This window comes from Syngnathoides biaculeatus, chromosome 13 (genome assembly GCF_019802595.1).
Source record: "Syngnathoides biaculeatus isolate LvHL_M chromosome 13, ASM1980259v1, whole genome shotgun sequence".
NCBI classification, from domain to species: Eukaryota; Metazoa; Chordata; class Actinopteri; order Syngnathiformes; family Syngnathidae; genus Syngnathoides; species Syngnathoides biaculeatus.
This window is the reverse complement of record NC_084652.1, coordinates 21,218,980-21,236,718: the sequence shown is the minus strand read 5'-3', so window position 1 is coordinate 21,236,718 and position 17,739 is coordinate 21,218,980. Positions and strand designations below refer to the sequence as shown.

The 17,739-nt window shown below is 41.9% G+C and overlaps 1 protein-coding gene across 1 annotated transcript; it reads left to right on the top strand.

Moving 5' to 3' along the window:
• The first annotated feature begins 1,769 nt into the window (after positions 1-1,769).
• On the top strand, positions 1,770-15,731 carry LOC133511049 (ankyrin repeat domain-containing protein 33B-like). Its single transcript, XM_061839636.1, has 5 exons — positions 1,770-2,186; positions 6,110-6,239; positions 10,081-10,221; positions 10,322-10,485; positions 14,618-15,731. Exons 1-5 carry the CDS (start codon positions 1,770-1,772, stop codon positions 15,263-15,265), a joined length of 1,500 nt encoding a protein of 499 aa, XP_061695620.1. The 3' UTR covers positions 15,266-15,731.
• The last annotated feature ends 2,008 nt before the right edge of the window (positions 15,732-17,739 follow it).

Below are 17,739 nucleotides of genomic sequence, written 5' to 3'. Positions count from 1 at the left end.
GTAGAATAATTTAAACCCTGCTCCCAAACTTCTAGCCTTACTACCTTTCCACCTGCTCTCTTGGATGCACAGAATATCAACCTTTCTCCTAATCATCATGTCAACCAACTCCTGTGCTTTTCCTGTCATAGTCCCAACATTCAAAGTCCCTACACTCAGTTGTAGGCTCTGTGCATTCCTCTTTTTCTTCTGACGCTGGATCCGGTTTCCTCCTCTTCTTTGTCTTCGACCCACAGTAGCTGAATTTCCACCGACGCCCTGCAGGTTAGCAGTGCCGGGGGCGGGCGTTGTTAACCCGGGCCACGACCGATCCGGTATGGGATTCTTTAGATGAACGCTCATATTTGTTTGGCACAGTTTTTACGCCGGATGCCCTTCCTGACGCAACCCTCTGCATTTATCCGGGCTTGGGACCGGCCTACAGATTGCACTGGTTTGTGCCCCCATAGGGCTGCATTACACAGGTGCATCTGATTCAGGATAATACATGCAGTGGAGGTGGACTTTTAAAGATGGACTAACAGGTCTTTGAGGGTCAGAATTGTACCCAGAAGGTGATCAAATACTTATTTTCAGCTGTATCACACAAATAAATCATTAAATCGTTAAATTGTGATTTCTGGATTTTTCTTTTTGGATTATCTCTCTCACAGTGGACATGCACTTACAATGCAAATTTCAGACCCCTCCATGATTTCTAAGTGGGAGAACTTGGAATATAGCAGGGTGTTCAAATACTTATTTTCTTCACTGTATATATATCTGTGTGTGTGTGTGCGTGTGGATGTATGTGTAACCATGATGAAATATCAATACAGCTAAAAGAGTGCATTTCAGGAGAAGCTGCCATACAGTCTTGACCGCCATACCGTCTTGACCCACCACACAAACAAGTGTGATCCCATTCCTTCTCCTGTTACCAACATACAAATAAGTCACAGGGTTGGAAAATCCAATTTAATGCCAGTGTTAGGTACAGCTTCTCTTACAAGAATTTGGGGAAGGTGGGGCAGTGTCCGCACTGTTACTTTAAGGGGGGGAAATAATATCCAGCATTGAAATATTTTTTTGGCAAATATCACACCACTCATTTCAGATGGTTGAATTGTACTTATGCAAAGAACCCCAACTGACTGGGTGAAAGGCTAAAGTGATAGAGCAACTAAAGAGATTATGGTGCGTCAGTTGGGGAGGGCATCTCTCTTCCTGCTACTGACAACTCAAAATAAGACCAGTGTTTCTCCATAAGGAAGGACTAAATAAGAGCTGTTGTTGGCCAATTAGAATTTATCTTACCGAGATGATTGGACCCTCCATTTACAAAAAGACGGCATCATCTTTTCTTACTTCTTGACAAGACTGGGAGTTTACATGGACGTTAACTGATGCAGTGACAGAACGGTTTGTGTTTTTCCAAAGTAGACATTGATGGCAACCTTTCAACTTTTAGGAACTAATTTTTGGGAATTTTTAACTATGCTGATGTTTAAAAGTGTGGAGTGCAGCAACCTTATGCAAGTGTTACAACCTCCATTGCAACTTGGAGACATTTAAGACATTGACAGTATATCGCTCGCAAGTGCAGTGGCCTCACATCATGATGTTTTTGACTTGATTCTGTGTTAAGGCTAACAAACACAAACTGTAAGTGCTCTTGGATATGTCCCGGCATCCCAGTGTAATTCAAACAAGTGAGTGGGGTGTAGTGTGGGATTAAATGGTTTTAATAACGGGTAAAGAAGATGAAGGAGAATGGACTTGCTAGAAGAATGGGACCAGCCAAATTTGAGCTTGAGCCAAACAAAACAGCTTTGGACACACCTGTCATGTCCTTCACTGAGGTCGACAAGGACAGTGAAGATGATAAGGAATCAGAACAATATGACGAGGCTGACTACACACGAAATTACTGGGAGGATGAGGATGATATCTACCAGGAGTTTGAGGAACTGGATTTTGAGGCTTTGTCTGATAACTTGGACACAAGGAGCATTGCATCTGATGATTCTTTCTACCCGCTTGACACTTCAGAGGAATCTGGTGGTCTACACCCGCCATGTCGTGGGAGCCCAGAGCCAATATCCTTCTTTAAAGCCTGCTGCAATAACAACACCATCATCGTCAAGATCATGATCAGACAAGGAGTGACTGAGGAGGAAGTGCAAGAGACAGACCGGAACCGAAGAGTAAGAGTGGCCTGCGTATTGTGTTTGGATGTTGAGACATTCCAAAATGGAAATATCTAATTGAAATGTGTGTCATGGCATTAGGTTAATCCCCCAAGTAACAGATGGGGAGTGTCCACTGCGAACTGACACACAAACAGCAGATTGGCATTGGAGTCAGCTTTTAAAAGGCTTGCTAAGTCATTGATCTGATCCCTGAGTTAAGGTAACATACTGATATAGTGGTGAGATCTCTGGCCTATAATAACAAAATAAAAAATGGAAGGATTTATAAAAAAAATAGTATCATTTGTATAATTGAAATTGACAGGTGGCATCATTAGTAAATGTAGTTTTATTAATTATTCCAAAGTTGAGTAGAACTTCTAAGGTCGACCATAATCAACTTTAGGATGGACTTTTTTTCCCATCAGACGTAATGGAAAACAATGCCATGATTCAGAGTCGAACTAACTCCTGTTCAATAACTGTTCAAGGTAATTTAACAATTACACAAATGTAAACAATAGGTTAATAAATATTTATAAAACAGTCAATTCTCATGTTGGATAGTAAAATGCCGAGGTCTTATCTTCATGTCATCTTTACATTCTTTCTTCACATTTACAGTCTTGAAAGATTTCTCAAGATTGACATTTGTGCTTTTCAGACCTTAACCAAATCTAATATAGCCCATCTTTCATAGTGTATGTAAACCCAATATTTAGTTGAAAGCCATCTGTTTATCCATCCATCCATCCATTCTCTTCAGCTTCCGCTCCAGTCGGGTCGTGGGGAGAGTAGCTGTAGCAGGGAAGCCCAGAATTCTAACTCCCCAACCAATTCCTCCAGCTCTTTTAAGGGGATCCCGAATCTCCCATTGTTTCTCCAGTGTGTTGTGGGTCATCCCCAGGGTCTCCTCCCAGTTTAAAGTGTCCCGTCGGGTCGTGGGGACATTAGCTGTAACAGGGAAGCCCAGAATTCTAACTCCCTAACCAATTCCTCCAGCTCTTTTAAGGGGATCCCAAATCTACCATTGTATTTCCAGTGTGTCATAGATCATCCCCAGGGTCTCCTCCCAGTTTAAAGTGTCCAGAACAACTCACCAGGGAGGGATACAGGGCGCATCCTAAATACATCTTGAGCCACCTCGTCTTGCACTTTTCAAAGCAGAGAAGCAGCAGCTCTATTCTGAGCCCATCCCAGATGACAGTTTCTCACACTATCTCTAAGTGAGAACCTGGATAAATTGCGGATCCGGGATCTTGTTCTCTCTGGACCAACCCACAGCTTGTTACCATAAGAGGGAATAGGAACGTAGATTGACTGTCAAATAGAGAGCTTCGCCTTTCGACTTAGCTCCTTTACCACAATGGATACAAAGTCAGCCTCACTACACCGATCAGCCTCTCGAGCTCCCGTTGCATTTTTCCCTCACTCATGAACATGACCTAAAGATATTTAAAGGTGGGGTGGTGAGGTCAGCAGTGCCCCTCCTCTCTTCATCCGAATGTCCATCACATGCAACCACAAGTCCAATGACATGACCACAAAGTCGATCATTGAACTGGAACCTAGCGTATCCATGTGCCAAGTACGTTTGTGAGGACCCTTATACTTAAATGTGGTGTTCCTTAGGGATTTTGTGGTGATCACAGAAGTCCAATAACAAAACACCACTTGGATTCTGATTGGGAGGGGCATTCCTCCCAATCCCTCCCTTCAGGTGTCACTTTTATTGCCCATGTGAGCATTGAAGTCCTCCAGGAAAATGAAAGAGTCCTCAGCACCTCCTCCAGGACTATAAAAAGAGTGGGTACTCTGAACTGCTGTTTGGTGCATAGGAACAGTCAGGACTCATCCCTCCATCCATATTCGGAGGTAAGATACCCTCTTTCCCTCTGGGGTGAACCCTAATGTACAGGCATAGAGCCAAGGAGCTATAAATCTACCCACAACTGCTCAGCACCTCTCACCGAGGGAAACTCCTGAGTGAAAGGGAATCCAACCTTCCTCTAAAGAGGACTGTTACCAGTACCCAAGCCACATGAGGAGGTGGACCTTACAATATCCATCCACCCATCCATTTTCTTTGCCCCTTATCCTTACGAGGGTCGCTGGGAGTGTTGGAGCCTATCCTAGCTGTCAACGAGCAGGAGGCAGGGTACACCCTGAACTGGTTGCCAGCCAATCGCAGGGCACATAGAGATAAACAGTCGCACTCAAAATCACACATACGGGCAATTTCGAATGTCCAATTAATGTTGCATGTTTATAGGATGTGGGAGGAAACCGGAGTGCCCATAGAAAACCCACGCAGGCACAGGGAGAACATGCAAACTCCACACAGGTGGGGCCAGGATCGAACCCGGGTTCTCAGAACTGTGAGGCCAACACTTTACCAGCTGCTCCACCGTGCTGCCCACCTGACAATATCTAGTTGGAATTTCTCAACCTCATGCACCAGCTCATGCTCCTTCTCTGCCAGAGAGGTGACACTCAACATCCCTAGAGCCAGTTTCTATAGCCAGGATTTGGATTGCCAAAGTCATCTTCGGCCACCGCCCGGCTCACACTACACCTGACTACTAGGGTCCCTACCACAGGTGAGGAGGCCTCGGGAAGAAGAGTAAGCTAAATACACTATGTTACCAAAAGTATTCGCTCACCTGCCTCAACTCGGATATCAATTTAAGTGGCATACCATTCTTAATCCATAGTGGTGAATACGACATCATTCCATTCTCTGTAGTTATAACAAACTCTTCGCAGAAGCTTTTCCACAAGGTTCAGGAGTGTATTATTGGAGATTTATAACAATTTTTCCAGAAGCATATTTGTGAGGTTACACACTGATGTTGGATCATAAGGCCGGCTCTCAGTCTTCACTCTGATTCATCCAAGAACGTTTTATTAGGTTAATGTCGGGATTGTCAGGCCAGTCAAGTTCAACCACATCAAACTCTCTCATAAATCTATTTAGGAACCTTGATGTGCACTGCTGCACACTCATGTTGGAACAGGATGGGGTCATCTCCAAACCGTTTCCACAAAGTTGGAAACAATTGTCCTTGAGCTAAAGTAAAGGAATTCTTAATGCTTCAGCATACCAATAGATTTTGGACAGTCAAACAGTTTGTCTTACACTTTCCTGTTCTAACATGTCTGGGCACCAGTCTACAAAGCAAGATCCACAAAGACATTGATGAGGGAATTTGGTATGGCTGAACTTGATTGGTTTGCACAGAGGCCTACCCCACTACGTGACACAACACTTTTGGGGTGATTTTGAGTTGACTGTGACTCCCAGGCCTTCTTATCGATCATCAGTGTAATAGTAGCTAAGTACGGTCCTCTCTGACCAGTTAACAAAGATCAATTATGCTTTTTTAAAAAAATAGTAAACACTAACAGTCCATTTCTTCTAGTAGCATGAGAAAGTGTGCACTTACAATGCAAATTGCATTCTCAATGATTTACAATTATCAGCACCACAGTAACAAATCCTATTGCCTGATACATTGAGTTGTGTTTTGATTCTGACCCTGCAGGAAGCAATATAATTTTAATTCCATGGAATACATAATCCCTCATCAACCACAATGAAGTCGTGATTTCGAAATTACAGTCAATATTCGTATGAAAACATTTTAAAGCCATGAATATAAAACAGTGAGTATGACATTAAGTGATCGCACTGTGTAAACTATGTATTCTTACGCTTTTGCGCAAGCTAATTCTTATGCACTGTTTGTAATCTAAAAATGTCATTTGTCACAAACTCCTTTCTAGATTATTTTAGTATGAGTTGCTTTTGAAACTTTTCAAATGTCTTTATAAGGTGTTTATTGTCCTTAAACCCCCCCCCCCCCAATCGTGGCTGCAGAATGCTCAACATTTACTTGCAAATGTTGCAATGTTGTTAACTCATCTTTCTTTTTCAGTCTGGACTAATTGTGGCGTGTTACTATGGCTATGTGGATGTGGTCATCGCCCTAGCTCAATGTCCTTATATTGATGTCAACTGGCAGGATAATGAGGGAAACACCGCTCTTATTACTGCAGCACAAGCAGGTAAATAGAGCTCTTCAAAATCACCAAAAAAGAATTGAAAAATAAGATAAGACTATGATCATTAATGAATCAGGAAAGATTGATCAGAGTATACACAAACTACACATGGGATTTCCAGGAAACTTAGTGTATGAGTGAAACATGCTAAGCAAAACCCCTTAATTCTAGGGTACAAATCAGCATGAAAATATGGATAAAGGTATTAATTTTCCTCTTTGTCATTACAATCAGAGAGGAAATGTTGTCACAGACACATTGCAAATGGTAGAGTCCAGAGGGAGGATGGCATCCATCCAGCAATTTTCTTAGATACTTATCCTCACGAGGGCCGCGGGAGTGCTGGAGCCTATTCCAGCTGTCAACAGGCAGGAGGCCGGGTACTCCCTGAATTGGTTACCAGCCAATCGCAGGGATCATCGAGACAAACAGTCACACCTAGGGGCAATTTAGAGTGTCCAATTAATGTTGCATGTTTTGGGGATGTGGGAGGAAGCCGGAGTGCCCGGAGATAACGCACGTAGGCACGGGGAGAACATGTACACTCCACAGAGGCAGGTCTGGGATTGAACCTGTGATCTCAGAACTGTGAGGCCAACGCTTTTCATCTGATCCACTGTGCCACCCAGGAGGGCATTTCATCACATTTTGTTGATGAAAATTTTTTTTGGAATGTGGAAGGTAGAGTACTAGGATAAAAGTCAGGTAAACACTGAGAGAACATGCAAACTGCAAACATGATGCAGAGATTTGAATTTTGAGTTTTAAAGTGTGAGATAGATGTCTTTACCACTATTCAGACAACAAATTAGTTTTAGTGACACTGAATGAACAGTTTAACTGCCCGGTTTTATACAATGGTACCTCTACTTACGAACATCTCTAGTCATGAAAAATTCAGGGTTATGAAATGTCTCCTTGGAAAAACATTGTCTCTAATTCCAAAGGAAATTCAGGATACGAAAAGGAAAAAATGACGCTGGATTCCCCAAATTCTGCCAAACATAAATATAATGTATTTTGGTTTGGGTGGCGTGATAGAGCTCTCCCAATGGCTATTGCCGTTGGGTGTTCCTGGCATCCCGTTGGCTGTGATGCTGGACCCAAGAGAAAACTGAGGCAGATGTGAGATGTAAAAGGTAATGACGGGATTCCTGGATATCTTAGGATACCGATAGTTGGCAGACAGAGAACTGAACAGGTGGATAGCTTGGTGGCAGATATTTCATGGATCCAAAACACAGGAGAGAACTTGGAGTAAAGAAGACATTACCAAGGGAATGAGGAGTTGAGTGTTTTACAGAATATGTGGCCTTGCTACCGCTAGGAGGGTCTGCAATACTTCAGCGAGCATTTCAGGGAACAGGTAGGCTGATATACACCATAGATAATGAGGTAGTTGACCCCTCCGTGGATGTTGCGCAATCTGCGTCACTGACTAATCAGAGGCCAGAGATCTGCATAATCTCGGACTCAAATCTCAGACAACGCTGGCTGGATGGTCCAGTATAGCTTCTGTTGGCGTTTTATCGCGTATTTGGGTTCTTTAACAATAGATATGGTTAAGAGGTGTAGTCACGGACTTTATAATAGTGACGACAGGTATCCTGAAAAGCTAGTTGGTGGAGTTCAATTCGTACCCTTTCCAAAACCGAAGACCCAGTACGAAAAATGTCTTTGATGGATCAAACTTTGTGGAAGTCCGCATCATCAACTGAATCCATCTAAAATCAACCGGAACAGAAGACCGAGTACGAAAAATGTCTTTGATGGATAAAATTTTGTGGAAGACCGCATGATCAACTGAATCCATCAACCGGAACAGATATGTTTGCACGAAGGTAAGCCCTAAATTTGATTTTCAATAGATGTCTCATATAAATGAATTAGCAGTTCTTCGCTTGCATAACATAGCTAAGTGTGAATGATTGACACACTTGATCTGTGTTGAGCGATATTTTGCGATGATCTGACAGCACAAGCGTGTCCCTTTGTTCGCGGTTATGCGGCTACGGTAAACCGGACTGTGTTTGCACGAAGGTATGCCGTATATTTGATTTTCAATACATGTCTCATATAAATGAATTAGCAGTTCTTCGCTTGCATAACATAGCTAAGTGTGAATGATTGACACACTTGATCTGTGTTGAGCGATATTTTGCGATGATCTGACTGCACAAACGTGTCCCTTTGATTGCGGCTAATTAGCTAAGCTAAACCGGACTAGCAGTCCTAAAAGCCTTCGACGTGCACCTAGACACGAAGACTGAAGGAAGGATGTTTGAGGACACTAAAGTAGTGATTGTCGTACTCGGTCGGGACTTACGTAGGTTCGGCACTAATTCAAGAATAATTATTGAGGGGAGCCCGTGACGTTACACGAAGAAAACGAGAGAAACAACTTGTAAATCAAGCCTCTTCTTTTTCTTCATACGGCGGTTCACAAACGGCTATACAGATACATATACAGATTCTGCACACAAGTGTGATATGTAACACGAAAATAGGAAACTGTCAATGACGAATTCATCTTTGGGTTATAATATATTATATTATGTGGCTTCTCGGTCTTCCTCTGACTCTGGAAAGATATCGCGCTGATATCAATGGTTTCTCTGTCGATATGCATGTAAGCAATAAATACCATTGAAATACCCCTCGCTGAAATACTTGAAGGGCTGCTGTCTGCTTTTCAACGATATTTCACTGTTACCTAAGAATGCGAGTGAGAAATCAGCCGGTAAATCGGACAGTTTTGCTCTATTCTTTTTTTGCTGCGCCGCCCTTTTTGCTCATTGTTTGTCTGACGTAGGCGCACGTGCTGCTCGAACCTCCCCTAATTTACTCAATTTTTTTAAATTACACTTCATAGTTGACCACTAGTGGTTTTTATTTTAATTCTGAGATGAAAACAATATTCTTTACAAACATCCTTCAGACCATTTAGAGAAAGAGTGCTGTTGGTGTCTGAAGAGTATGCAGTACAGTATATTCTATGTATGCGTTATACAGTGTACAGTACTTTTTAGGGGACTATTAGGCATAGTGTAATTCCCATTTGATATTCCAAAATGGCTTTTGTGAGGATTATCAATCATATCTTTTGAAAGAGTAATTTATCATTAGAATACATGATACAAATTTTAAAAGGACTTTTAGAATTTAAAAATGTCATCAGGGATCGTCTCAGCATTCTCAATCCAGGAAGGTATTACTCCATGTGCATTCATCTCTGAGATGATTATTTTCCTTCCTTTGCTCATGCATTATTTATAGTGGAGCACTTTACTGAGGCTTTTAAATATGCCCAGTTTTAAGAATGTGACATGATGTGTTGTGTAGTGCTTGCATTTCAATAATCATATTTACCAAAGCAAGAGATTCCATAATGATGCAGTCTGCACATCAAACCTTCTACCTTGGCCTCTCATCTGCTCGCAGTGATGAATGACTTGCTGTGCTCTGCGACTTACTTATTTTCTGCTTCATTAAAACAGTTATTGATTCCCATTCATGAAAAAAAGCAAGGCCATAGGTGAGTTGAGTAAAAAAAAAAAAAAAAAGAATACTTTGTTACTCATCACTGATGGTGAAATGTCTCCACACAGGTTTAGAACTAAATCATTTATTTTAGCACAGTTCAGATTGTCAATTAACTACTACTGTCAATTAATTACTTGTGAATTGAAAGAGAGGAAGGGGTAAGAGGAAACATAAATTGCATTAATATAGCATCTCTGTCACAAGGCAACGATGGTGATTATAGTGGGAGTTATTAACACATACAACTGTACTTGTAATATTTCTGTCCCTCTAACGAATAGTGTTTTTCTCTTGTGTGCAGGTCACGTGTTCATCTCTCACTACCTGCTAAACTACTTCCCTGGGCTGGATCTTGAAAGGCGGAACTGTCACGGTTTCACAGCTTTAATGAAGGCTGCAATGCAGGGTCGAGCCGACACTTGTAGAGCACTCATGCTGGCTGGTAAACTACAAGTACTACTACAATGTAAAAACATGCCTCTTTTTAAGATGCATGCAGAATCAATGCAGGCAATATGCAATTTCATCCGTCATATTTCCAGGAGGTGACGTGCAAGCCAGGGACAATGGTCGCAGGATGACCCCACGGGAGTGGGCTCTCTTCACTGGTCGCTATGAGACTGCTTACCTGATGCATCAAGTAATGTTGAAGCCCTGTGCTGAGCAGTTCTGTGACTCCTTCAATCCAGAGTGGCCCTTGCTTGAGGTGTGTATTGTTTTTTTGGTTTTAGGTCCAGATACAATATATATCACAGTTTCAGTCAGGCGAGGCCCATTACTGAATGGGTGGATTTCATTGGACATCGGACTCCACTGAATGCTCACTACAGTCAAAAAACTCAATGTCCACTTCGACCTCGGAAAATATCAGAACGATTGCCCCAATATTTTGTGTTTATTCATGTTAACTGTTTATGTATGTATATGTGTATGTGGCAACACATTTCTGGGGACCGCGGTTCGCGGTACCCGCCTGTGTGGCTGCCCCTGTGTTTTTTTCACAAGCATTATGGTTTCTTCCTTCTTCCTCTTCATCTTTTTCTTTTGGCTTGTCGCAATTAGGGGTCACCACAGCGTGGCGTCTTTTTCCATCTAAGCCCATCTCGTGCATCCTCCTCTGTAACACCCACTGTCCTCATGTCCTCCCTCACTACATCCATAAACCTTTTCTGTGGTCTTCCTCTCGCTCTTTTGCCAGGCGGCTCCATCCTCAGCACCCTTCTAACTATATACCCACGCTCTCGCCTCTGAACATGTCCAGACCGTTGAAGTCTGCTCTCTCTAACCTTGTCTCCAAAACATCCAACTTTGGCTGTCCCTCCCTGATGACCTCATTTCTAATTCTATCCAACCTGTTCACACCATGCGAGAACCTCAGCATCTTCATTTATGCTACCTCCAGTTCCAGTTCAGTTCCACCTACATCTAAAAAACATTTATTAGTTGGGGACTCTAAAGTGCTCTTAGGTGTAGTTGTGAGTGCCACTATCGTCTGTCTCCGTGTGTCCTGTGATTGGCTGGCAAACAGTTCATGGTGTAGCCTGTACCTTGCCTGATGACAGCTGGGATTGGGAGATTTATGTACAGTGCCTTGTGAAAGTATTCGGCCCCCTTGAACTTTCAACTTTTGCCACAGTTCAGGCTTCAAACATAAAGATCTATTTTTTTGTCAAGAATCAACAATAAGTGGGACACAATTGTGAAGTGGAATGAAATTGATTTGATATTTTAAACCTTTTTAATAAATAACCTGAAAACTGAGGCGTGCAATAATATATGCTCCCCTTGCATTAATACTTTGTAGTGCCACCTTTTGCTGCAATTACAGGTGCAAGTAGCTTGGGTTATGTCTCTGCCAGTTTTGCACATCGAGAGACTGAAATTCTTCCCCATTCTTCCTTACAAAATAGCTCGAACTCAGTGAGTTTGGATGGAGAGCGTGAACAGCCGTCTTCAGCTCTGCCGACTAATTCTCGATTGGATTCAGGTCTGGACTTTGACTTGGCCATTCTAACACCTGGATACGTTTATTTGTGAACCATTCCATTGTAGATTTGGCTTCATGTTTTGGATCATTGTCCTGTTGGAAGATAAATCTCCATCCTAGTCTCAGGTCTTTTGCAGACTCCAACAGGTTTTCTTCCAGAATGGTCCTGTATTTGGCTCCATTCATCTTCCCATCCATTTTAACCATCTTCCCTGTCCCTGCTGAAGAAAAGCAGACCCAAACCATGAGGCTGCCACCACCATGTTTGACAGTGGGGATGGTGTGTTCAGGGTGATGAACTGTGTTGCTTTTACACCAATATCTCATTTTGCATTGTGGCCAAAAAGTTTGATTTTGGTTTCATCTGACTAGAGCACCTTCTTCCACGTGTTTGGTGTGTCTCCCAGGTGGCTTATGGCAAACTTTAAACGAGACTTTTTATGAAATGCCTTTCTTCTTTCCACTCTTCCATAAAAGCCCGATTTGTGCTGTGTATGACTGTTGTCCTATGGACAGACTCTTCCACCTCAGCTGTAGATCTCTGCAGTTCATCCAGAGTGATCATGGGCCTCTTGGCTCCATCTCTGATCAGTCTTCTCCTTGTATGTGGTTAAAGTTTAGAGGAATGGCCGGGTCTTGGTAGATTTGCAGTCGTCTCATACTGCTTCCATTAGAATTGATTTGATTGCACAGTGCTCCTTGAGTTGTTTAAAGCTTGGGAAATACTTTTGTATCCAAATTCAGCTTTAAACCTCTCCACAACAGTATCTCGCACCTGCCTGGTGTGTTCCTTGGTCTTCATGTTGCTCTCTGCACTTTAAACCAAACCCTGACATTATCACAGAGCAGGTGCATTTATATGGAGACTTCATTACACACAGGCGGATTCTATTTATCATCATCAGTCAACATTGGATCATTGAGAGATCCTCACTGAACTTCTGGAGTGCTGCACTGGAAGTAAAGGGGTCGAATAATATTTGACGCCCCACTTTTTAGTTTTTTATTTGTTAAAAAAGTATAAAATCCATCCATCCTTTTTCTTTGCCGCTTATCCTTACGAGGGTCGCGGGGAGTGCCGGAGCCTATTCCAGCTGTCAACGGTCGGGAGGCAGGGTACATCCTGAACTGGTTGCCAGCCAATTGCAGGGCACATCGAGACAAACAGCTACACTCACAATCACACCTCGGGGCAATTTAGAGTGTTCAATTAATGTTGCATGTTTGTGGAATGTGGAAGGAAACCGGAGTGCCCAGAGGAAACCCAAGCAGGCACAGGGAGAATATATAAACTCCACACAGGCGGGTCCGGGATTGAACCCGGGACCTCAGGATTGTGAGGCCAACGCTTTACCAGCTGATACTCTGTGCCGCCATTTATTAGAAAATGTTATATTATTTTCTTTAAGGTCAAAAATTTATAAACATTTAATAGTGAACTTAAATTATTTTTATTTTCATTTTTAAATGAGTTTAGCAATGGTTGCAACTTAACAATGAAAAATTTAATTGTCTGAATGCTTTTCCGTATTTATGCACGTTCAGTGGCCAGGGCCAAAAAGTTTCAAACTGTTCTGATTTTGAGTTCTCCTCTTATATAGTTGGGATTTTTTTCATCATTCAAATTTATAAAATTCATTAGTAATCATTATAAAATTGTATTGTATCAAGTATCCATTATTGCTTTATTATTTCACATAGAGGCTATCAAAAATAAAATGAAATGTACAAACACAAAGGCCCATGAAAGGGATGATATTTTTCTGGATTGTTGAGCAATTGTAGACACAGCAAATGCAGTTCATTTGTGGAGTGAACCCAATATGAAACTTTTTAATTTTAATTTTGCTAAGTCTGTCCGTACTTAACTTGAAATGTGTGGAGTCATACGTCTGTTTTGCATGCCGCTCATACTCAGTGAGGTCACAGGTCAACTGAGCCTAACCTAGTAGGTCCCAAACTTTTTTTGCAATGCTCCCTTTTTGGAAACACACACACACACGCACACGCACGCACGCACACACCCACACGCACATGCACTCACACACACACACACACACACACACACACACACACACACACATTTTTTTCGATAAATATGCATAGGCTTTGTTTACAATACTCAATAATGAGTGCAGTGTTCACTTTTAAAGTTGAAAATTACACTACCGAGTTTATCAAGCCACCAAAAATTAACAAATATCTGCTAAAATTTAACATTCTCATTTCCTCCAGTCATTTCAGTGGCTGGTCTGGGCTTGTGTACTCGGTTGTGGAATTAGGTCCATCTGCTGGTTGTGATTTAATAATGAAAAGTGTTCATGGTATCCCCGCAGCACCCCCGTCATAACGCCATGCTCCCCTTAGTGGGTGCACCCCCAGTTTGAAAACCACTGGCGTAACCCAATCGACTTTTGGTGAGAGATGTACATCCTGGATTGGTTGCCAGTCAGTCATCAGGCACATGCAGACAAACATTTGTTTACATTCACATTTATAGGACAATTTAGTCTTCCCTTAACCGAAACCGGATATATTTTTTTAAATGTGTGAGGAAGCCGCAGCACTGAGACAAATCCCACACAAGAGGGGACAGATGGGAAAACATGCAAACCTTACACACGAACGACGGAGCCGAGCATTTTCCGAAGTTTTCCAGATTCATATACAAGTAGTATCTTAACTTCGTGGAATTTAAACCTAAAAAATGTTCTCGTTCAATAAAAGTATGTTATATCAGGATGACCTAATTTCTTTTTATCTCCCAAGAGGACATTTGTGTAAGGATGAAAAAAAAAGTAGTTCTTCCTGTAAACAATATCTATTTTTTTGCATTCTTCATCACCTTTAGGATCTGGTTGCCCAGGCTGAAGAGCCCAAGTCCTGCTGGAAGCGTATGATCGACCTCCTGTCCTGTTGCCCTTACAGATTTTACCTTAATAATAAGGTGAACCCAGTGGATGACGGTGTTTTGGAGCACATGGTCCGGATCACTACTAGTCTGAGCAGTCCATTTATTGCTACAGCCTGTCGAACTGTGTGCCCAGGAAGCCCACCATGCATTGGGAAACGACGCTACGCAGTGCAGGAAATTCTCAGGAGACAACGGTTGGCTGAGCTAAAGCACCTTGGCCCGGACAGGCTGAATCACTACAAGAGATTTTTCCAGAACTCACGGGTCCTCCTCATCCCCAAGGCAAGAGATCGGCGAGCCAGCCTCCAGCCTCAGCTCCTGAATGACATGGCTGTAGCATCCACGGTGGCCATAAGGCGAGCGAGTCTTCTCCCGCTTCATTTGCTGAGGAGGAGCAGTGTCCGACCAGGCATTGTGATACCAAAAGTGAGGCTGTGCAAGGCCCCAGATCCTAGTTTCAAACCAGAAAAACTCAGATGGAGTAACAATTATGATCAGCTCCAAATCCCGAAGTGGGATTACAAGATGAAGAGGGTGGAGAGAAAAAAAGAGGAAAGGCTGTTACTACCGACAAGGCGAATATGAGACAGCGGTAAATCTCATTATCTGATATCACTTGGTGCAAATTACAAATAGCCACAAACATTGATGGGGGTGTGGTTCATTCGCTTCACCTTTGTGCAGTAGCTTGGGTTGAATTTCTACTAAAAGGGAGGGTGAACCTGAGGAGGAATGGTTGTTTATGTACTACATGTGCACTGAGACTGACTGTGTACCGGTCAAGGATGTAGTCTGCCTTTCCCCAAAGTCAGTTGCAATAGGCTCCAGCTCAACCCCTAACCCAAACAAGAAAACTGGTTTGTAAAATAGATGGATGAATGGAATCCCAACCACAAGTACTATAAACACATTTGAAGTCCTAACACTGTGGGAAAACTAGACAGTTGACATGTCTAAGTGAGTATTTCTCTTCTGCTTCCTCGGATGGCCGACACTGTTGGATTCATTGCCTTGTTTCTACTTATTTTGTTCACTCAACATATTCACAATACTTTTTCTGCCTCACTTACTGTGATGAATCAGGACATACATATGTATTAAACTCCAAACACCATGTTCTTGATTGCTGAATGATATTTCACAGGTTACTGTGGTCTGATATTGAATGTGGCCATTGTGCACTTAATGGAAATAAAATGCTTCTTACTCCATCTTATATACTATGCTGACTTAGTAAATTGCAGACATGAAACCCAAATTATTCATGCCCAATTTTGAGTTTTTTATTGATTTTTTTCTTTTTTTTGTTTTAACCTGAAAGGTGGCAAAAGACAAAGTATGGGTGATATGTGGATACACAAATTATATTTTCCTCTTTTTTTCACTTTTGGAAATGTATTTACCAGGATCATGGTAATTTCCAGTATATTATGAGTTGAAAACTGTTTTCACCAAGCGTAAGATTTTTTTTTTTTTTACATGTAACCTGATTTGATTAAACTTTACCATTGTTAATAAACGAATCAAGACAACAATCAGCCATAACAATGAAATAATAATTATTCACTGATTATTTTCATTTAAAAATTAACTTTGCTTCAATTTGACCCGAAAAGATATTTCCATCACTTAAACAAGTACTTCACTTTAATAGCAAGGTTGTTATGTTGTGCTTTGATTTAAAAAAATAAGAATTTGATCTGTCTGCATATAATGGTGAACATTAAATAAATACCAATGTAATTGCTTTTTCCCCCCCCCATAAATATGACAGTCTTTGAGGTACCTCTCACTAAGATAGTGGCAGCTGGCAATATGCTTTTTAATGTACTAGCATGTCTCCCGTTTACTTGACTGTGTGTCTTGTGTGAATGCTGGAGTAAACTTCATAACTGCCTATGATGTCACTCATCCTACAAACAGTTTTGACGTCACATCTTTGAGTCATCATTATGGTGTAATAAGGTGTGATTATTCAGGGGAGTGCCAAATCCTGTGCGAAAACATCAGCAGTGGGGGGGAAAAAAGGATGATGTAGTATTGGTATGTATCTCATATCTCTTAATTCACATAGTATTATACAGTATAATGATATACTATTCTAGCGTATACAAAAATAATATCCCCTACTGGTATATATTGTGGAATACTCAGTATGTCTCAAAAGAGCTCCAAGGTGAAAGCGCAGCCCTCTCTGGCAAATAATCAACAGATTACGCAGACGCCAAAGAGTAAAAGCTCAAACGAGTGGGATAATATTTACACTGAGATACTGATACGGCGGGAGGAGAAAGATCTTGAGGCGCAGTCTGAGCAACTCCAAGAGAACTTGGAGAGTTTGAAAACTCGTGAAAAAGAGTTACTCCAGGAAATAAGTGAAGTGGAGGAGCTATTCTTAAGCAGGGATCCTTTTCTTGCAGACGAAATTGTTGATCAAGCCTCAGCCAAAGCAGATAATGAAGAAAAAGAGGCCCTCGAAAAGGAGACTGAGATCAAGAATTTGACAATAGAATGTGCGGAGCTGAGGGAGACGAAACAGGAACGGTTGAACGTCATGCACGAACACATTATATATCAGCAGTTCATGCAGAAACTGGTCGGCATGACTTCATTTGAAGATGAGGAGGCTCTAACAGATCACATTGAGAGTCTTCACAACGTTGAAGACCAGCTCTCTCAGAGGGAGGGTGAAGCTTATGAACAGACCAACCAGCAGAGGAAAACACAGATAGCTTTGCAAAAACAGTACGAGCTGGAACGACAAGAGCTTGATATGGAGCTAACACAGCTCATGCCCGAATTGTTTGAATCCAAAATCAAGGTGGAATTCTGGTTCAAAGAATGGAAACGCATCGAAGAAACTGCATCACGGAAATTGAACCTGCTGGCACAGATTAAGATGTCCATTCTCAGCCTCTATGAAATGATTGGTGGGAAGGTGTGCGATAAGCAGGGAGTGGCTTTGAATGAAACTGAGAAACAGTTGGAAAATATCCACTCTTTCATGCTGGACCACTTTGAGATTTTGAAAGAATATGAGGCAAACTTAAACGTAAATG